We start from the raw sequence: 21524 nt of genomic DNA, 5'->3' as shown, positions 1-21524 counted from the left end.
CATTGGGCAATAGGGGTGGTGGTGGACGGCTTTGCATACATGTGGTGCCATGTATGGTGGGGTGCAGGGTGCAGTAGCGGCGCAATCCACTTGAGCTAACCTGAAATAAAGTGGACAAGGACCATCCAGACCACATAACGGTTACCATGAACCTTTATTGGTGGGGCTGTAGTGACCCCCAGCCTGCCTTCTGCCCATCACAGCTTTGCCAGGCTTAGTCCTGGTACCTCCTGGCCTGCATCCTTCTGTAGTAGCTTTCTGCCTCTGCCTCCACTTCTCTCTCCCCCAGCGCCCCCACCTGGCGTCTCAGGGTGGATTCCCTGCTGCCTGCACCCAGGGCCCCTTCACTTGCACCTGGTGGGGGCAGACCCTCCCCAGTGGCCAGGTTGACGGTGGCCACAGCCCCAAACCGGGGTTCCTCCTGGTCCACATCACTGACTGGAGACCCTGGGCCAATTCCAGGCTGTTTGCAGCTGCTTCTGAACCCACGCGCCAGGTCCCCCAGCTCATAGCCACCTTCCCCCTCCACCACTTTGGCCTTCCACTCCCAGGGTGTGCTGCCCGCAGACAGGTGCACCACCGGGTGGTGGGGTGCATGTGCATCAATTGTGACGATGCTGGCAGAGTCCCGGTCTGATGGGGACCTGTACTGGGAAGAGTCGGAGCTGGCACTGGAGGAGGAAGCTGTCTCAGCCTTGGGGCCCCCTGCTGCCTTGGACATGGCAATGACCTGTAGTAGCCTCGGTGGGTTGGCCACCCGTGGCTGTGGTGGAGCCACAGCCACTGGGCCCCCACCCTTCTCCACCATTGACAGCCACTTGGCCCGCACTGATGCACTGCTCTTGGGTGACAGGCCAGCTCCAGCCTGAACTACTTCCTCAGGGATGTGGATGAGGGGCTGGGGCCCAGGCCTTGGAGGCAGGATGACTCGGGGCCCGAGCCCTGGCCGAGCCTGGACAGTGGGGTAGAGCGAGGGTGGAACAGGCCCTTCCTCCTCCTCCTCTTCCTCTTCTTCCTCCTCTTCCTCCTCCTCCTCTTCCTCTTCTTCCTCTGCCACCTGCTCTGCTGGGGCCCGCAGATGCGCAGGGCTAGCCTCATCAGGCAGCCCCAGGCCACGACCCTCCAGAGACTTTTGCTTCCACTCACTGATCAGCTGCCTGGAGCGCGAGGCATCAAGGGGCACGTGGATAGTCATGTGTCGCCGGGAAGGGTCATCCAGCGAGGGCGTGCTGACCCGGGGCAGTGTGTTGCTGAAGGTGACCATGCCCTCTTTGCCCATGGGGCTGCGTGGGGCCAGCAGGTCTACATCCACGCTGGCTCGCTTCAGGCTGCCAAGAGATGTCTTCTCTCTAGCCACAGGCCGAGGCACACCCTCTAACCTCCCCGGAGGGCCCAGCTCATCTGTGCTGACAGACTTATTCTGCTGATACATGGACTCATGGCCGCGCTGTGTCAGCACTCGAAGGGCGTCCTTGGCAGGAGCTGGGGCGGGCACCTTTTCTGCAGGTGACGCCTGGAAGTTGCCCACCGCGTGGCAGGCCTAGGGATAATAGGGCTAGCATGAGGCTGTTATCCAGCAGGAGAGAGTGCCTGCAGGCCACAGGGAGGCGCCAGCACCCTCTGGCTGATGGGACTACGCAGAAGCAGTGACAGGATTCTCCTTCCCTCAGACCCCTTGGATATTCTTGCCGCTCAGCCTCCCTGCTCCCTGCCACCATTAGTGGCCAGCCTCCTCCCTCAGACCTCTTAGCCACCAACCACCCTCACCAGGTAGGCAGCAATGCCTGCACCAATAAGGAAGCCGGCGTAGACGTCCACAGGGTGACTGCGGTACTGGGTGATCTGTGTGAGGCCACAGACGCCAGCGGCGATGGCGAAGGCGAACACAAGGATGGGTTTCAGCAGCTTTGTGGCGTCCGAGATAACGGAGTTGAAGTACATCTGGCCAACAGGTGGGCAGGGTCAGGTTTTAGCTACTGCACACAGGCGGACACGAGGTGCAGCACCGGGGGTTATCACTCACCGAAACGTAGACAGCAGCGAAGGCGGACAGAGTGGCGTGCTGGGATGGGAAGGTCTTCCTACAATAGGCACCCACCCTGTCAGGCCTACTGGTCTGGGGACAGTCGTTCCAGACCTGAGTCTCCCCAACCAAAGTCCACTAGAGTAGGGGTTTGGGGTAATCCCAGTGCAGGGCTGGGGAGGTCCAGCTCACCGTGCTGACAGGATGGCATGAGTATCATGGCCAGAGCAGATGTCCTGTGTGATGTAAGGGTTCGCCTCACAGGAAGTGCCCAGCAGGGTGTAATTGGGTTTGCAGACGGTTAGGAAGAAAGGTGTGTGGTAGCCGGTGGCCAGCTGGATGACATCTGTCACCAGAGCCGTGGCACACAGGCCAAACACGTGTACACCTGAGGACGAGAGGGCCAGGCCAGGGGAAGGGAGCAGGGGGGAGAGGTGTTCCCCCCACAAGCCTGTCTGCACCATGACCCCCCTCCCATGAATGGGCTTCAAGGCAGGATCAGGGAGCCCTACAGCCACTCACCCACAAAGCGCACTGTGCGCCGGAGGAAGGAGTTGAAGTTGCAGCCACCAGCATTGATGCTGCCCTCTACACCCCCTGGACCTCGGCCCCAGAGCCTGGACTGCAGACAGTAGACCATGCCCTCGCCGACCATGATCTGTACCCCCAGGGAAAGGCGAGTCAGGCAAGGTCACAAAGCGGAACAAAAGCACCCAGGGCCCCGGCACAGGTTACTCACGGAGGCCGCGGGTGCAGCAAAGGCCAGGCTCAGCAACATGAGCAGTGGAATCAGTTCTTCGTTTGTCTCCACGTAGGGCATGGACAGGGAGCGGTCGTGGCACTGAAAGCCCACCTTAGCCGGCTGGAACAGGTCAGTCAGCTCCAGGAAGTACAGAGACACAACAGAGGAAGCCACGATGGGTAGCTGGGGGTCAGACAGTAGCCTGGGTCACTGGCCATGCCACCACAGGCTTAGCACAGCCCACAGATGCACACAATTTCAGCAGCCTAGCTACCATCGCCAGGAAATGGCCCTGTCACACAAAGGCTTCCTCAACACCTACGTCCCCCTGGTGGATGAAGCGGACACTTACAGGTTTCTTTGGGGAGTCAGTTGTGTTGCATGTTGCAGGGCAAACATGTAAAGAAACATTTTCTTGAAATGGACACAGGTTAGTAAACAGTTTTACCGAGGCTCTGAGGTGCCCTTGAGGCAGGCGGCAGCTGGGCAGAGCGGGCGCGTTGATTGATTAAGGGAGGAGGGCAGCGATGGCCTTTGCACTTCTCCCTCCAGAGTGGCCCCTCCATCCCCCCACACTCCACACACCCTGTTTGCCCCTGAGCCTGGGGAACTTGCAGCTTAAAGCCAGCCACCCCCACTGCAGCATGTACCCCAGCAACAAGAAGAAAGAAAAAGCTGTGGAGAGGGGTTGGGGATTTAGCTCAGTGGTAGAGCGCTTGCCAAGCAAGCGCAAGGCCCTGGGTTCGGTCCCCAGCTCCGAAAAAAAGAAGAAAAAAAAAAAAGCTGTGGAGAGAGGAGAGAGAACGTTTGCTGAAGACGACCTTAGAAGAGAGACGGGAAGAATACATAAGGGGTTATGTTTCTCTGAGCACCATTCAGTCGTGGAAGGAAGAGATGAAAAGCAAAGGCCAACGTGATGGATACATCCCTAATGGCGGAGAAATCATGGGAGAAAGAACCTGCGGACCCGTGCCTGAGACAGGCAGTAATGCAAGGGAAATCTTACAGCTTGGGCAATAGGAAAAGAGGCCCTTTATCTGGTCTTGTTTTCCAGTCCATTTTGAATCAAGAAAGACTCATTGAAGACTCCTTGAGAAGAGGCCACTTTGAAGAAGACACACATAGTAAAAAAGGGTGGGCAAGAGTGTGAACTTCCTGAAGGCGGACAGACCGGAAGGGTGGGAGACGCGTGCCGTTGTGTTGCACGTCTAACACTGACCTTCCTGGAGTCGACGCTGAGAACGGAGAAGGTATTTTAAATTTTATGCTGCTTAGGCTTAATTATGATTTTTTTTTGTCAATAAATAACTTTTCAAAAAAAGAAAAAAACGGTTTTACTAAGAAGACTCGTAAGGAACGTTTCACTAAAACAGATACAGGTAAAAGGATGTTTTACTAAAACAAACACATAAAAGGACACATGAGAAAGGACTCTTCCCTAACGACACACATATGTTGATCTACCTTACATGTGTTGCTGAGCTGCATTTCTCAAGACTCCAGAGGAAACACACTAAAAGCCTAGAATGGTGTCCTGATATGTCTTTTTGTCACTTCCTCGGACTGGGGCCAAAGGACAAAGTGATGTCAGCTGTTACAGAGTCACATAGAGTTTTGCTAAGGAGGACTCACATAATAAGACAAGACACTTGGTGAGACAAGTCATGTAGAAGACGTGGAATGTTTGGAGACCGTGTAGATATGACGCAGCAGACAAGGGGTCACCGACGGAGCTAACTCCACAACCCTTCTCGGTCTCACATCTTCACTAATCTTCGTCTTTACCAATCTACCAATCTCTACTTGGTTTTGGGGTTTGTTTGTTTGTTTTTTTTAATATTTATTCTATGTGTATGAGCACACTGTCGCTGTCCTCAGACACACCAGAAGAGGGCATTGGATCCCATTACAGATGGCTGTGAGCCACCATGTGGGTGCTGGGAATTGAACTCATGACCTCTGGAAGAGCAGTCAGTGCTCTTAACCACTGAGCCATCCCTCCAGCCCTAATCTCCACTTTGTTAAAAGAGACACAACAAAGAACTTATCCTGGTGTCCCTACTAGACCTGGTCCCTCCTACTGACTCATGTCACTTTGATTAAGGCCTGACTATTCCCACTATCTTGACACTACTGAACAAGACTAATATATCTAGAAAATGTTTACAAGTAGATCAGCTGTTGCTCCTGACCTATAAACTAAACTCCTTATTTCCTGACAACACAGATACGATTTATTCCAAAAACCCATTTCCAAACAGGTCTACCTCGCCTAAATCATAATAATCTTTCTTCTCCACTACCTCTAGTAGGTGATAAACTAAAAAAGAGCGTAAAACGTTTAAAAAACATTTAAAGAACCATTCTTAAAATTGAGATAAAACCAGGCTGGAGGGTTGGGGATTTAGCTCAGTGGTAGAGCGCTTGCTGGGTTCAGTCCCCAGCTCCGGAAAAAAGAACCAAAAAAAAAAAAAAAAAAAAAAAAACCAGGCTGGAGAAATGGCTCAGTGGTTAAGAGCACTGGCTGCTGGGGATGGGGAATTAGCTCAGTGGTAGAGCACTTGCCTAGCAAGCGTAAGGCCCTGAGTTCGGTCCTCAGCCCCAGGGGGTGGGGAGGGAAGAGCACTGGTAGCTCTTCCAGAGGTCCTGAGTTCAAATCCCAGCAACCACATGGAGATCTGATGCCCTCTTCTGGTGTATCTGAAGACAGCTACAGTGTATTTATACTGTATACTGTAAATAGGTATCTTAAAAAAAAATTTAAAACCATACACCCATCAATCTGTCCACCCATTTATCTACCTACCCTTCTACCATTTATCTATCCACTATCCACTCATCCACCTATCTATCCATCCACCCATCAATCATTCACTTGCCCATGCACTCACCAATTCAATGTCCATCCACTCATCCATCTTCTATCTGCCCCTCTATCCATCCATCCACCATACATGCACACATCACATACTTTCCATCCCTACATCTCTGTTCAGCCTCCCCAGGTTTCTGCTCATAGCCCCACCCCCTTACGGAGCTGTGCCTTAGTACTGCTGGCCAGCCCTCCTTAGAGCAGCTTCCCTCGTGGCATTTCCGTGTTCCTTTCTCATCATCCATCCACTATACAGCTACAAATGGCACCCCGAATGTGGCCGGTGTGGAAGCCCCTCACTCATGCCTGAGTCCTGTCTATCCTGCAGGTATGTGTCCCCACTGCTCCAAGGGACGATGCCAGCATCACTGCTCCCTTCCAAAGGATAGGGAGCCATGACTCCTGGAAGCAGAGACATTGGGGCCAGGCAGGCCACTGGCTGTCACTGAAGACACCTCGAAAAGGGGCCCAAGGGAGCTGTGTTAACGGCAAGGGCACATCCAACTTACTATACATTTCATCTCCAGCTGGCCTCAGACTCACTGAGCCACTGAGGATAACTCTGGACCGAGGACCCCAATGGATCCTCCTCTATCCACCTCTTGGAGGTGGCAGATATGTATGGTCACCATCAGCTTAAGCCGTATTTATTAACCTCCTACTGTGCACAAGGTCCAAGTTGGGGTGACCACAGCTGCCTGGGGTCTGCCGTGTGCCCCTAGGGAAGGAATAACAGTTGCTTTGTGGTATGTGTTGGCACATAGCTGTAATCTCAACACGGGAGGCAGAGGCATGTGGATCTCTGTGAATTAGAGGCCACAGGTTCCAGGCCAGCCAGGGCTACAGAGTGAGACCCTTTATCCAAAAAATTTTTAAAAAGATCTTTTTTTTTTTTTTTCCAAATTGTCTTGACTCCAAGGTGAGAGTTATTCCAGGAAACAGAAATTGACGGGGTTGGGGATTTAGCTCAGTGGTAGAGCGCTTGTCTAGCATGCGCAAGGCCCTGAGTTCGGTCCCCAGTTTCGAAAAAAAAAGAAAGAAAAGAAAAGAAAGAAAGAAAGAAAGAAAAAAAAGGGCTGGAGAGATGGCTCAGCGGTTAAGAACACAGACTGCTCTTCCAGAGGTCCTGAGTTCAATTCCCAGCAACCACATGGTGGCTCACAACCATCTGTAATGAAACCTGATGCCCTCTTCTGGTGTGTCTGAAGCTACAATGTACTCACATACATAAAATAAATAAATATATCTTTTTAAAAAAAGAGTTCTCTCTCTCTCTAATCTCTCTCTCCAATAATTTATTTTTATTTTATGTGCTTTCGTCTGCATTATGTTCACAGAATTATAGACAGTTGTGAGCTGCCACGTGGTTGCTGGGAACTGAACCTGGGTCCTCTGGAAGAGCAGTCCGTGCTCTTAAGGCTGAGCTATCTCTCCAGCCCCACTGCCTGCTTTTCCAGAGGAACTGGGTATGTTGATTCCCAGTACCCTCAGGGCACCTCACAACCTTCTGTAACTCTAGTTCCTGGGGCTCCAATGTCCTCTTCTGACCTCCACAGGTTCCTGCACGCATGTGGTGTTCATGGCTAACAGCCTAAACATGAAAAAGGATTAAGTAGCCAGGACCGGGCAGTGGTGGTGTATCCCTTTCATTCCAGCGTTTGTCCCCCAGGACTATGTGCTGAGCCCCTGTTTCAGTCAGCGAATAACTCTCACTGGGGCTCTGTGGTAAAATGCTAGTTCAGCATGCAGAAACGTCAGCCCCAAGGAGGAAGAAGCAGGAGGATGGGGAGTTCAGGATGAGCTTTAGCTACAAAAAGAATTTGAAGGGGCTGGAGATAAGATGGCTCAGTGGTTAGGAGCACTGACTGCTCCTCCAGAGGTCCTGAGTTCAAATCCCAGCACCCACAGGGTGGCTCACAACCATCTGTAATGGAATCCGATGCCCTCTTCTGGTGTGTCTGGAGACAGCGACAGTGTACTCATACACATAAAGTAAATAAATCTTAAAAAATAAATAAAAAGAATTTGTGGCCAGCCTAGGTCCCTGCAGTTGTGGCGATCCATTATAATGCTGCCAACCTCATGTGTCAGAACCATGTGTGTCGGAATGTTCCGTTGGACACTTGTCTTTCTGTGTTCAGCAAGCTACTCCAAGAGATCCATCTGCCTTTGGCTCCTGAGTGCTGGGATCAAAGGCGTGCGCCATCACTGCCTGGGTCAATTACTACTCATCTTTACTTGTGCGTATGTGCACGCATGCGTGTGTGTGTGTGTGTGTGTGTGTGTGTGTGTGTGTGTGTGTGTGTGTGTGTGTGCATGGAGAACGGAGGACAATGGTGGGAATCTATCTTTCCATTGTGCCAGGGGGTCCCAGGGAGCGAAGGTTTGTCTGCAGGAGCCTTTGCCAGAGCTGTCTTGTCAGCTCCTAAACGCCCTTCTCCATGTAAGAGTTTCCATTTATAGGCATCTGTTGGAGCCTCGATCCCAACAGAAGGGAACTAGCATCTGTACCGAAAATAAAGCAACAGCCGTGTGAAGAAGCCTTAGGTCCGCACTCTGGTTAAGATCTGCTGCTCACACAGGGTGCCAGGCGCCAGTGTGGGCAAACAGAGCGGGACGCGTGAAATGCTGCACTTCCCTCCGCCTGGAGTGGTGGCAGCACATGCCTGTCATCCCAGTACTTGAGAGGCTGAGGCAGGAGAATGGCTCTGACTTCTAGATCAGCCCAAGTTGCTTAAGGAGAATCAGTCTCAGAAGAGACAAAACAGGGCTGGAGAGGTGGCTCGGTGCGTAAGAACACTGGCTGTTACTGTTGGCAGGGAATCAGTGCTCGCACAGCAGCTCGCAACTCTCTGTGACGCCAGTTCCAGGGGATATGGCACCTCACACAGACATTTGTGCACCGAGATTAAGATAAAATACACAGAGCAATAAAAGACGCTGGTGATGCACACATTTAAACCCAGCACCTGGGAGGCAGATCTGAGATGGGTGGACCTCTGTGAGTTCAAGGCCAGCCTGGTCTACAGAGCAAGTTCCAGGACAGCCAGGGCTACACAGAGAAACCTTGTCTTGAAAACAAACAAGGGCTGGAGAGAGATGGTTCAGAGGTTTAGAGCACTGACTGCTCCTCCAGAGGTCCTGAGTTCAATTCCTGGCAACTACATGGTGGCTTGCAACCATCTGTAATGGGATCTGATGCCCTCTTCTGCTGTGTCTGAAGACACATATAATACTCACATATAATAAATAAATAAATAATAAATAAATCTTTGAAAAAAGAAAACAAACAAAAAACCAAAGAACAACAACCCAACCAAAAAGAAATTGAGAAAGGAGAAACATTAGTCTCCCCCCAGTGACTCTCCTAGGGCTCCTTAGCCTGCTCTTCCCCCTGGGGAACGACACAGGCTGGTCCAGGGGCTTTTCTCAGGGGCAGGTCTGTGTGATAACCTATAGTGTCTTGGTGTAGAGGATGGAGTGCTATACCGCAGGGAAAAGGGCCAGGGCATCTTGCGTGCATTGCCAAGTCAAGTCCTCATTGGATAAAAAATCCTTGTCTCGGGCTGGCAAGATGGCTGAGGTGTTAGGTGCTGCCTGCTAAGAAGAACGCTTTGATCAAAATCACTGAAGGGGGGGGGGTGTTTGGGGATTTAGCTCAGTGGTAGAGCGCTTGCCTAGGAAGCGCAAGGCCCTGGGTTTGGTCCCCAGCTCCGGAAAAAAGAACCAAAAAAAAAAAAAAAAAAAAAAAAATCACTGAACGCACATGGTAGAAGGGAAGAACTAACTCCTCAAAGTGATCTCTGACCTCCACAACTGAGCTATGGCAAGAATGTGTGCGTGCACACACACATACATGAGCGCACACACATACATGAGCACACACACATACATGAGCACACACATACATGAGCGCACACACATACATGAGCACACACACATACATGAGCACACACATACATGAGCGCACACACACATACACGAGCACACACATCTATATGCTCTTGCACACACATTAAATAAAATTTTTAAAACCTTAAAAAAAAATAAGAGGAAAACTTCCTCGGCGGTGAGAATGCTTGGTCTGCATGTGCCCATTCAAAGCCTCGGCACCACAAAGCAAGGTGAGCATAGTTGGGTGCACAGGAACTCGGGTATTGCAGGGCGAGGACACGCAGACGCTATCGAGCTCTTAGCCCAGTGGGAAAGCAATTGAGGAAGACACCCGACATCCACCCTACGTTCTGGCTCAACATACATATCAGTTGGGGGGAGCTTCTAAGCACTGACACCCAAGTTCAAAAGGGATTTTAGCCCTGTGTGGTGGGCTGTGCATGTCCCAGCATCCCAAAACCTGGGAGGCAGAGATGGGAGGGCTGCGAGACCCTGACCTGGGATACATCTCAAACTGGAATCCAGTCTAGGCTACAGAGTGAAACCCCAGATTGGGGGTTCTGGACCTGGCTCAGCGGTAGAGCTCCAACGTAGAACCCCCCCCAAGAAAGGTTCTGGGGGCGTGGTCAGGGGAGAGCCCCTGCCTAAAATCTCCCAGTGAGGAACTGGGGGCTCGGCCAGGGTGGAGTCCCGCCCAGAATCTACCAGTAAAGGGAGGAGGCATGGTCAAGGTGGAGGCCTAGAATTCCTCAGTGGGCGTGGTCAGGGGTAGAGCCCAGGTCTGATAAGGTCCAGGCCCTGGATTCTGTAGCCAGCACTAAACACATTAATGAAAATAATTTTTAGTGATTGAGAAAAAAATAGCTGTAAAGCAATTTCTGGAAGGATTTCAAAGGAGAGATTTCAAGAGTGACAGTGGGCCTGAGGGGCTGGACAGAGCCTTGGAGTGGGCTATTGTCACACACTTCAATGCCATCTTCGGACATATGCATTCTCCCTAATGCTCTGTAGCTCCCACCTGACCCGGGGCTTGTGGGACTCGGCCTGGCTTGCAGCTTCTGTCATTCAAAGGAAAATGCAACCCTCCACACTTAGTATGCACCGAGTGAATGCATTTATTGTTTTCTATTTTTAGATGCACTCAGTTCTCCACCACAGCTGGCTAGATTCGCCAAGTGGTTGAGGAGCTCTGCTGGAGATCGGGCGGGGGGCACACAGCCACGCCATTAGAAGAGAGTGCTTGAATTTAGACGCACCTAAGGTACTGTATAGGCAGGTACCCAGTACCCACCCTCACTAGATGGGGCTTGTTCGCCACTAATGCCCCAATTTCCAGCCCCTCCAGTTGAGCTTCTCACCCCTGTCCTTAAAAGAACACCCAGCATCCTAGCATTCTCCCACCCCCACCACGGTCTGTTCCCAGTCTAAAGGACCCATCTGAGGCTTTGCAACTCCTACTCGACCTGTAGAACCCTGCGCCTTGTACCCAGCCTCATCCCCATCCCAGCTCCAGGTGGTCTGGTTCCGCGGTGCGGGTTCCTGTCCCTGCAGCGTGGAGGGGACGGTTTTGGAAGCTCCCTGCCACGAAGATCTTTCTCTGCGACCCCCCACTCACCTCCACGAAATAAAAGCAAGGTAGGAGCGTCATGCTGTCCTTCGGCGTTTTATTCTTCTCCTTCTTAGCAATCATGGTGACGCTGGCGCTGTAGGCCGAGGTTGCAGGGGGACAAAGGCAGGCTGGAGACTAGTTGGTGCGCAGATGGAGTCTCCAGGTGGGGAGATAAGGGCTAGCCCTGGCTCCTGGTCAGAAGGCTCGGGGAAACTGAGGCTGGAGCAGAAGGGGGAAACTTGGGGAAGGGAGGTGCGGGAGCCCCCGCGCGCGCACGCGGCTCGCTCACCTGGCGGGAGCAGGGAGGGCGGAGTCCGTTGCAGAGAGAGGACACAAAGCCAGGGTCCCCGCGTGGGAGGGACGCGAGGCCCAGGCGCGGTGCGCGGCGCGCGGACTCTTTGTCTGCGCGCTCTGCAGACCGCTCGGCCCCGCCCCAACCCCGCCCCCGGCTCCGGCGCCTCCGCCTCCCACTCTGCGGGTCCCAGGGTCTCGGCCCTGCGCGGGGATCGCAATCCGGGTCCCTTCCCGGCCCGTTGCGCGCGCCTTCTGTGCGCCCTGCGCGAGCACGGTTGGTCCCGGGGACCTGGGAGATCGCGGCGGAGTCTGGGGAAGGCGAGATCCCGCGGCCCGCGCCCCCAGTTGCCTCCCCGCGTCTCACGGTCGCCGATTCCTCGGTCCCCACGTCTTCCGTGCCTGCGGCTCGCTGGAGTCCGTTTCCATGGTGAGGTCCCTGGGCGCCTGAGCGAAAGGAGACAAAGACACAAGGGTGGAGGGGCTGTCCTCCACCTCCTCTCCCCCTCGTCCAGGTCCCACCTCTCCTCTGTCCAACCACCAAGCCCGCCTCACCCTACTGACCCTGGGCAGATGGTGCCTTGAGGATAAAAGAGTGTGATGTGCACTTATGTAGCGCTTGCTGTTTGCAAGGGTTACCCCTCTCCAGAGGCAGCCCTGTAAATGTAGCCACTGGTTGACCCCACCTCATCCTAGATGGGACAAACTGAGGCCCTAAGACGTTAGATCGGTATAGTCACTATCTGCTGAGCGCCTACTGTATACTAGACCCTTAACCAACACTTGTGACCCACTGGGAAGTGGGACTTAAGCTGACAGACCCTCGAACTCTCTCTGTTTGAAGCGGAGTGTAGTGGTACACAACTGACATCTCAGTATTCAAGACGCTGAGTCTGGGGGATTGCTATAAGTTCCAGCCCAGCCTGGCCTACACAGTGAGACTCTGTCTTGAAATAATTAAAAGGAAGGTGGTGGGAGGCTAGAGAGATGGCACAGTCAGTAAAGGACTTGTGCTGCAGACACGAGGACCTGAATTCAAATCCTTAGCATCCACATAAACAGCCAGCCATAGTGTCCTATCCTAACCTGGGTGTAGGAGGAGGGCTCTCCAGCCACCATCTCACCTAAGCAGCAAGCACCAAGCCGGAGAAAGACCCTGTCCCCAAAACTTAAGGTAGAGCTAGGGCTGGCAGCCACTTGTGAGATAGGTCAGCCTACACAGTGAGACCCTCTTTCAAAAAAACAAAACAAGTGTACATTTGAAAGGATACATGAGGGCTGGAGAGATGGCTCAGTGGTTAGAGCACTGACTGCTCTTCCAGAGTCCTGAGTTCAAATCCCAGCAACCACATGGTGGCTCACAACCATCTGTAATGAGATCTGATGCCCTCTTCTGGTGTGTCTGAAGACAGTGACAGCGTGCTTACAATAATTTTTTTTTTTTTTTGGTTCTTTTTTTCGGAGCTGGGGACTGAACCCAGGGCCTTGTGCTTCCTAGGTAAGCGCTCTACCACTGAGCTAAATCCCCAGCCCCACAATAATTTTTTTGAAAAAGGATACATGAGCATGCAGGCCACACATAAAAACACAAGAAAAGGGAAAATAGGCACAAGGTGCCATTTGAATGGGCATAGAGGGCTGCACTGTGAGTGGCTCCATGAACCCACAAAAACAGAAATGTTTGGGGTGATAGTCCAAGTCTATGCTGTCTATTCCAGCATTCCAGGAGATGAGGCAGGATTGCTCTGAGTGCCAAGCTAGCCTGGGCTGCATAGTTTCAGCCTAGCCTAGGCTACAAAGTGGACATAGGACAGCCAGAGGCCACCAATGCTACATAGTGAGTCTCTGTCTGGAAAAATAGATAAATAGATAAATACATAGATAAGGAATAAAGAATGTCCCAGGCGAATAGAGAGATGGCTTAGTGGGGTTAGAGCTATGGCTGCTCTTACAGAGCACTCAGGCTCAATTCCCGGCCCTCACATGGGTCTGGCTACACCATCTGTAACTCCGGCTGTAACGTATCAGACGCCCTCTTTCGTTCACAGCGTGCATCAGGCACACAGGACGTACAAGACACACTGGCAGGCGAAAGACTTACACATATGAAATAAAATTAATAAATCTAGGAAGAAGTGATTTTTAATGTTTCAGACTAGGTAGTGTAGCACAAACCTGTTATACCAGCTCAGGAAGCTGAGGCAGAAGGATTGCTGTGAACTGCAAGCCAGCCTGGACTGCAGAGTAAGACACTGCCTCAGAAGAACAACGATGGCAGATAGAGTAGGTCACCCGCCATCCTGTCCCTCAGGAAGCAGAGGCCAGAGGATTAGAAGTTCGGGGTAATCTTTGTCTACGTAGAGAGTTCTGGTGACAGTCGGAACGACAGAAAAACATGCACAGATGCCAGGCGCTGGTAGCACTGCCTTTAGTCCCAGCACTCAGGACACAGAGGCAAGCAGATCTCTGGGTTTGAGGCCAGCCTGGTCTACAAAGTGAGTTCCATGAGTTTCAGGCCAGCCTGGGCTACACAAGGAGACCCCGTCTCCCTGTCTCAAAAAATTAACAAATGACAGAGAAGACGGTCTCTCAGAGAAGAAATGGCAGACACAGTCTCAAGGAAAGGGGTGGACCAGTTCCCTGGGGAGCAGCTCTTGGTCACAGGGCCCACCCAGGTAAGAACCACTTCAGCCATGACACTGTCTCAGCTTCATGGGACACAGAAACGTGGGGCAAGGCCCAGCCCTCAGTCTCCCCTGTCAATAGAGGGGAAGCTTGTGTTAACCCCTGGGAATTCTAGTGTTGAAAGAAAGCTCCTAACTGGTGGTCCTGGGGAGAAGGAGGACACTGTGGCCTGCAGGGGACAAGTAGGGGGTGGAGCACTTTGGGTCTTCCAGGGCAGGATCTCCATGTGGAGTTGGGGAAAGTGGACTCTTGCAGACGCAGGGCCTAGCTGAGGAGTCTAGGTATCAGTAGGGCACTGAAGAACCATGGGTAGGCTCAGAGTAAGGGCAGGAGGCTGAGTGCGATCTCTTGACACTCTTTGTTGTAATTCTGGAAGCCAAAAGGCTGAAACAGAATGGTCAACATTTGAAGTCCTAATCCCAGCACTCGGGAGGCAGGGGCAGGCAGATTTCTGAGGTCGAGGCCAGCCTGATCTACAGACTATGTTCCAAGACATCCAGGGCTATACAGAGAAACCCTGTCTCAAAAAGCCAAAACGAACAAACAACACCCTCCCCCAAACTTAAGTTATCCTCAGCTCCATAGGGAGTTTGAGGCCAACCCGAGCTACATTCGACTTTGTCTCAAAGTGGTCAGAAGAATAAATAGGTCTCAGAGGTTCACTTAGCCCTGACCAGGACATAACCCACATCATGATTCCTGAGCCTGGCCTGAGACAGAAGCAGATACAGACGTCGGTGCGTTCTCCTTAAGAGCAGGGAAAGTTGGGGACCATGGAACCCTGAGCTCTGCTGGGTTCTGGGTCTGAGGGTCCTGATCTCAAGCAGGAAAGGGCCTGAGATGAGGGAGGACCACCGATGGTGTGATTGCTCTGAACCAACAGTGAGTCCAGAGTCATCCAGCCGTTGCGTTGTGTAAGAAGTCGGGAACAGAGAGGCAAGTCCCGGAACCCGGTGGACCTCTGCCAGTGGGACTTTGTTTCAAAATGAAACCACATAACCTTCTCCCACCCCCTCTTTTTTTCCCCAGCCCACCAGGTCTGTGGTTTCTTTCTCTTCCCGTGGTTTATTCTTTTAACTTAATTTAATGAATTTCCTTCTTTACATATGAGCCACAGAGATGGCTCAGTGGAGAAAGGGGCTTGCTGCCAAACCTGAGGGTCTCCATTCACTCCTGGAGACTTCCATAGTGGAAGGAGACAACTGACTCTTGACAGTTATGCTCTTACCCACCATGCAGACACACATGCACACGCAGATACGTAAGTGAGTATAGGATTGAATGAATTAATTTTGTACTACTGGGGTGGGATGGAACCAGGGCCTTATGCATAATAGGCAAGCACTCAACACTTAGCTATATTCCAGTGTTCTATGGGCTTAAACAGTTTTTATTTATTTATTTATTTAGTCAATCAGTCAGTTACTTTTGAGACAGGGTCTCTCTGTGTAGTCCTGGCTGTCCTGGAACTTGCTCTGGAGAACAGGTTGGTCTTGAACTCACAAAGATCTTTCTGCCTCTGCCTCCTGAGTGCTGGGATTAAATGTGTGCGTCACCACTGCTGTGCTAGACTGTTTTTTGTTGTTGTTGTTGTTGTTCGTTTGTTTGTTTTTAAAGATTTATTTATTCATTTATTATATATAAGTACACTGTAGCTGTCTTCAGACTCACCAGAAGAGGGCATCAGATCCCATTACAGATGGTTGTGAGCCACCATGTGGTTGCTGGGAATTGAACTCAGGACCTCTGGAAGAGCAGTCGGGTGCTCTTAACCACTGAGCCATCTCTCCAGCCCCTAGACTGTTTTTATAATAAATGAATATATTCGCTATATGGTCCCAGTGCTTGGGAAGTGGAGGCAGGAGGACTGAGGTTAGTTCTGGGGTAGTTTGGGATTTAATAAACGGGAGTGGATGGGGAGGAAGGGGGCCGGGAGACAGCTCAGTGGGTAAAGTGCAGAGGCAGAAGGAAGAGCTGGAGCTCAGTCCCCAGAACCCAGGTACACACCACAGCAGAGGCAGCCTGCCTGTATTCCCAAGCATTTGAGTAAGGAGGCCCGGGCAAAGACAGGGACACCTCTCCCCCAACAAACTAGTTGACTGGAACCTTAGAGAGAGCCCCTGCCTCAATACAAGGCGGACAGTCACCTGTGCCAACCTATGTGCCAACCTCAGACCTCTCTATGCCTGTGCAAAAATAAATGCACAAATAAATAAAGATAAAAATGTTAAATATAGAGTTGGGGATTTAGCTCAGTGGTAGAGCGCTTGCCTAGCAAGCGCAAGGCCCTGGGTTCGGTCCCCAGCTCCGGAAAAAAAAAAAAGAAGAGAATAGGAGATTATTCCAGTATAGAAGTGCATACTTATCATCTCATCGTGCAGGAGGCTGAGGCAGAAGGAACAAGAGTTCACGGTCACCCTTGGAAACATTGTGAGTTCAAGGCTAACCAGGGCTACATGCATGTAACACTGTTTAAAATGAGCACACACACACACACACACACACACACACACACGCACGCACTCACATGCAGGTACGCACACACACCCACGCACCCATGCACTACAATATTAGAGGAGAAATAATGAACTCCCAAGGTAAAACCCAGGCGGGAAGTCAGCGATGGAGATCACAGCGCACTGTGGATCATAGCAGAGTGGGTGTTAAAGCGACTTGTCCCAAGACTGTCAGCATGTGCTGGGTGGCAGCGGGCTTCCTGTGCCTCCAGAGAGACCCCTACATCCTGCCTCACTGCAAACATTCCTGGGCCCCCAAGCTGGAAGGAGGAAGTGGGACCTACAGCCCAGCCTTCAGCCACCGTTCAACGGCTCCCCGCAGAGCTGGGTTATAAGAGGGGCCCAGCAAGCAGGAGGCCAGGAGCATGGCCATGGCTGGAATCCGCCCATCCCTCAAAGGGATGCATCCCTTCCTGCTGCTTGCCCTGGTCTTTGGTGGTGAGTGGGGGGCCTGTCTGTCGACCAGCACCCTTCCAGAATAACTGGGAAAGTCAGGGCATCCTCTGGCTAAATGCTTGGGAGGGAAAGAATGAGGAAGGGGAACCCTGGCATTGACTGGTTTCCTCTTTAAGGGGTCTTTTTCAGACGATCTCATGTAGCCCAGGCTGGCCTTAGCTCACTTTATAGCCAATCAGCTTCGAACTCCTCCCCAGGCCTCAGCTCCCCAGTGGCAAGCTCCTACCACATGCTGTGTTTCTTTGGTACGGGAGGAGGGAACCAGGACTCTGTGCCTGCTAAGCCAGGGCTCTGCGCACTGAAGCGCAGCACCAGCTCCAGCGCTTGCTGGGTTTTTACTCTATGTGTGTCATCCACAGACTCTCACTGCAGGGAGGAATCCCAGGGAACCAAGAACTACCAGACAAGCTTAATGGTGAACATCTTTAATCACAGCACTTTGGAGGCAGAGGCACGCAGATCGCTGAGTTCAAGGCCAGCCTGGACTACAGTGTGAAACACTATCTCAAAACAAAATAATAAGCATAGATCCAAGCCAGCCCCCAACTCCTCGCCCAGCACAGGTTTCTAAAGCCATAGAACAGACTGTGACTCTCATGGCCAGAACCTTCCGGCTGCGTTCCTGACATCTCCCTCCCACAGGTGCAGTCCAGGCCTCCAAGATAGTGGGTGGGCACGAGGCTCGGCCCCATTCTCGGCCTTATGTGGCATCCCTGCAGCTGAGCAGGTCCCCTGGGAGCCACTTCTGTGGTGGCACGCTGATCCACCCGAGATTCGTGCTGACAGCTGCCCACTGCCTGCAGGACATGTGAGTGCAGGGGACAGCGAGGGCATGGCAGGTCTGAAATGACAGCACAGCCCTGGCAGGATGCCTCATAGTCTCTTCCTTTTCCAACATCTCCCTCTGTACCTGCCTCAGCTACTCCCAATGTCTTCTCCAGATGACCTCAACAGTGCTTTTCTCTCACATAGAATCCACAGTGCCCCCACCCGCACTGAGGGAGCTAGGGGTATGGTTAGGGGTAAAGACACCCCATAGACTCCCCCAGTGAGGGGCTGTGGGCGTGGTCAGGGTGGAACCCCACTTAGAATCCCCCAGTGAGGGGCTGAGGACATGGTCAGGGTGGAGCCCCTGCCTAGACTCCCCTAGTGAGGGACTGGGAGGTGGTTAGGGTGAAGCCCTGCCTAGAATCCCCCAGTGAGGGGCTGGGGCGTGGTCGGGGTGAAGCCCCGCCTAGAATCCCCCCCAGGGAGGAGTTGGAAGCGTGGTCAGGGGATAGAGTACTTGGTAACATGTTGGAGGATCAGGGTTCCATCCCTTTCCCTGCAACAAACAAAATCCCACAACTGTAACCGCAGCTCCTGGCAGCTTGTGACAGTGGTGCTGGGTGCCCACGACCTGCTGAGCTCGGAGCCTGAGCAGCAGAAGTTCACTATCACTCAGGTCTTCGAGAACAATTACAACCCCGAGGAGACCCTCAATGATGTGCTTCTCCTTCAGGTAGGTCGGGTTCCCATTCCTGCAGGAGACACTTAGAGAGCAACTACGGTGCTCCATGCTAGGACCACGGAGCCGTCATAGTGTGGAACCAGGGTCTGTCTCTCAGCTTCTGACCTTGCTCTGTTTCTTGGTTAATGGTCGTGTTAGACCTGGGCCTGCGGCTAGCTTGAGGTTTGGGGCTAAGGTTACTAGAGCCAAGATCAGATATAGGATAAGGATAGGATAAGGGTAGAATTAGGACTTGCTTTAAGTCCTGGTGTAGCATAGGTGTGTGGCCTATGGTCTACATGATGCTAACCTTAGGGTTGCTGCTTGGACTCGGCCTAGGCCGAGGGCAAAGAGTAAGGTTAAGTTTTGGTTACTGTTAGGGCTAATGGCTAGGCCATAGGTAGAACTCAGTCAGGCTTAGGTTATGTCAGTGTTTTAGTTAACGGGGAAACTGAACCTAAGTTAGGGCCTGGGTCAGAATTAAAGTTAAGGCACTGAACTGAGTTTGGGCACTGCACAGCATTCAATGTCACCTCTTGCTACCTTCACTCCGCACCATGCTGCACAGATCAACAGCTGTCTACAGAGTAGGGAACTCTGTTACCAAAGAAGTTTTGAAACTGCATAGAGCAGGGTACGCAGCTGTTGCTCTCTAAGTGCTTGGGAGCTGGGGTTTCTAGAAAGGTCAAAAGGGTGCCGGGTGGAGGAGACGTCCTCACATCCTTTTTCCCCCTACAGCTAAACCGGCCGGCCTCCCTGGGCAAGCAGGTGGCGGTGGCCTCTCTGCCCCAGCAGGACCAGTCTCTCTCCCAGGGCACCCAATGCCTGGCTATGGGCTGGGGCCGCCTGGGCACCCGAGCGCCCACGCCCCGTGTGCTGCATGAACTGAACGTCACGGTGGTCACCTTCCTGTGCCGAGAACACAACGTGTGCACGCTGGTGCCACGGAGGGCAGCAGGCATTTGCTTCGTGAGTACTCAGCTTGCTTGCAGGAGGCATGACCTGTGATGGATCCCATGAGGGGCGGAGCCTCCGGTGGGGCGTTTTCGGTTGGGGTGGTGGCCTGTTGGGGAAGGCGGGCCTTTGGAAAGGTGGGGGACAACGGAGGGACAGATCCCAGGGGACTGTGGATCCCTAGGAATCTGGATGTCTGGGTTGGGGAGATGGGGATGCCTGGGCTAGTGGGAGGGGTTTGCGCCCAGGTGGGTGACCTGGAGTGCGGGCTTCATGGGTTGGGAGGCGGGGCTCTTGGAGGGCAGGGTTGTGTCTCTACCCATCTCCAAGCACCAACTGTGAGGAGGATCAGCCTCGGTGGACCGTCCTGGGCCCCTGCAGCTCTACAGGCGCTCTTTTGTACTTGGCACCTTTGTGTGCCTCCCTTTTGGATCTACTCAGATTGTATCCAACGGGAAGCTAATGAACGCCTCCTGGTCATCCTGTGGGACTCATATACCCTCATCCTGGCTGGCTTTTGTCGGCCTGGGTACCGATCCCTCTTCTACCTCAGGGAGACTCGGGCGGCCCCTTGATCTGCAACGGCATTCTTCATGGAGTGGACTCCTTCGTGATTCGCGAATGCGCCTCCCTCCAGTTTCCCGATTTCTTCGCCCGGGTGTCCATGTATGTGAACTGGATTCACAGTGTGCTGCGGAGCGCAGAGCCCTGAGGTGCCCTTCTGTGCTCCGGGCAGCCTAAAACTGGGGCGACCACTAGCAGACTCCAGTGGGGAAAACGTGGAGTGAAGTAGACTGGTCCTTTCTAGGCTTTTCTGCCATCCACCCACCCACGGACCCGCTGGAATGGAGTCAGTTCTGTTCTCCAATTCCATGCGACCTCAATAAAAACTGAGATATATTTAAAAACTGTCTCCTTGTCTGTCTTACTCCCGCATAGACCTGGAGTGTGGCCAGAACCTCCGTGCCAGAGGCCCTGGATCCACTATGTAGGAAAGAAAAGGGTGGAGAAGAACCCACGCTCACACCTTAACCACAGATAATGGAACCACAGGGGATTGCGTTCACTCCCCCTTGAGCTTCTCACCTCTGTGCCTCAGTTTTCTCAAACAGAACCCGGACACATCCCAGAACTGGATGAGGAACTGGGGCTGGTGGGGTGTGGGAAAGTGTTCCCCCAGCTCCAGGCTTCTTCTTCTTCTTCTTCTTCTTCTTCTTCTTCTTCTTCTTCTTCTTCTTCTTCTTCTTCTTCTTCTTCTTCTTCTTCTTCTTCTTCTTCTTCTTCTTTTCTTCTTCTTCTTCTTCTTCTTCTTCTTCTTCTTCTTCTTCTTCTTCTTCTTCTTCTTCTTCTTCTTCTTCTTCTTCTTCTTCTTCTTTTTTCTAGATTTATTCATTTATTAATGTCTTCAGATACACCAGAAGAGGGCATCAGATCTCTTTACAGATGGTTGTGAGCCACCATGTGGTTGCTGGGAATTGAACTCAGGACCTCTGGAAGAGCAGTCGGGGCTCTTAACCGCTGAGCCATCTCTCCAGCCCAGCTCCAGGCTTCTTAAGGGTCCGGCTCTTTCCATGTTGTTGGGGGGCATTGGCCATCTCCGGGCCTGAACGTTGTAATCTAGTTAAAGGAGATAGGAGGACTTCCTGGTGGGGGAGGCAGAGTGGACGGCAGTGGGAAATCCAGGAACTGGGTGAAGGGACACAGGGCGGGTGTGTGTGTGTGTGTGTGTGTGTGTGTGTGTGTGCACAGTGAGACCAGAAGAACGAGAGGCTCTGCTCCTGGAAAGGCAGCGGAAACCTCTCACTTTCCCCAGAGGTAGAGAAACGAGCTGGAACTATCCAGGGAGAGGGGAAGGAGTTCACAAGCCAGCCCTGGAGGAGGTAGACTTCAGGCAGGACCTTAAGAAGTGGGAGGCGGTTGCTCGCTGGCTTCTTTTGGTGTAGTCACCAGGTGGCGCTGTGTCCATTCCAACAGTCTCCAGAGTCCGCAGGCA

At 52.5% G+C, this 21524-nt stretch overlaps 2 protein-coding genes across 4 annotated transcripts; one reads left to right on the top strand and one right to left on the bottom strand.

Annotated features, from left to right (window-relative positions):
- Nucleotides 1-129: 129 nt before the first annotated feature.
- On the bottom strand, nucleotides 130-11565 carry Plppr3 (phospholipid phosphatase related 3). Of its 2 annotated transcripts, XM_063263410.1 has the most exons (8): nucleotides 11430-11565; nucleotides 11147-11234; nucleotides 2763-2948; nucleotides 2546-2681; nucleotides 2216-2411; nucleotides 2024-2081; nucleotides 1768-1941; nucleotides 136-1540 (listed from the first exon to the last, which is right to left on the bottom strand). In XM_063263410.1, exons 2-8 carry the CDS (start codon nucleotides 11219-11221, stop codon nucleotides 215-217), a joined length of 2151 nt encoding a protein of 716 aa, XP_063119480.1. In that variant the 5' UTR covers nucleotides 11222-11234; nucleotides 11430-11565; the 3' UTR covers nucleotides 136-214. The 2 variants fall into 2 exon arrangements, with proteins under 2 accessions (NP_853665.2, XP_063119480.1); NM_181634.3 differs by lacking the exon at nucleotides 11430-11565 and having other exon boundaries at nucleotides 130-1540; nucleotides 11147-11400.
- Nucleotides 11152-20439, top strand: Prtn3 (proteinase 3). 2 transcript variants are annotated; one of them, XM_039078973.2, is made up of 5 exons: nucleotides 11152-11861; nucleotides 17731-17896; nucleotides 18448-18589; nucleotides 19316-19546; nucleotides 20085-20439. In XM_039078973.2, exons 1-5 carry the CDS (start codon nucleotides 11291-11293, stop codon nucleotides 20241-20243), a joined length of 1269 nt encoding a protein of 422 aa, XP_038934901.1. In that variant the 5' UTR covers nucleotides 11152-11290; the 3' UTR covers nucleotides 20244-20439. The 2 variants fall into 2 exon arrangements, with proteins under 2 accessions (XP_038934901.1, NP_001019435.1); NM_001024264.2 differs by lacking the exon at nucleotides 11152-11861 and adding an exon at nucleotides 16993-17070.
- Nucleotides 20440-21524: the final 1085 nt, after the last annotated feature.

The sequence above is a fragment of the Rattus norvegicus genome, chromosome 7, assembly GCF_036323735.1.
Source record: "Rattus norvegicus strain BN/NHsdMcwi chromosome 7, GRCr8, whole genome shotgun sequence".
Taxonomy (NCBI): Eukaryota; Metazoa; Chordata; class Mammalia; order Rodentia; family Muridae; genus Rattus; species Rattus norvegicus.
Note: the sequence above shows the minus strand (reverse complement) of the source record. Positions and strands in the feature narration are given on the sequence as shown.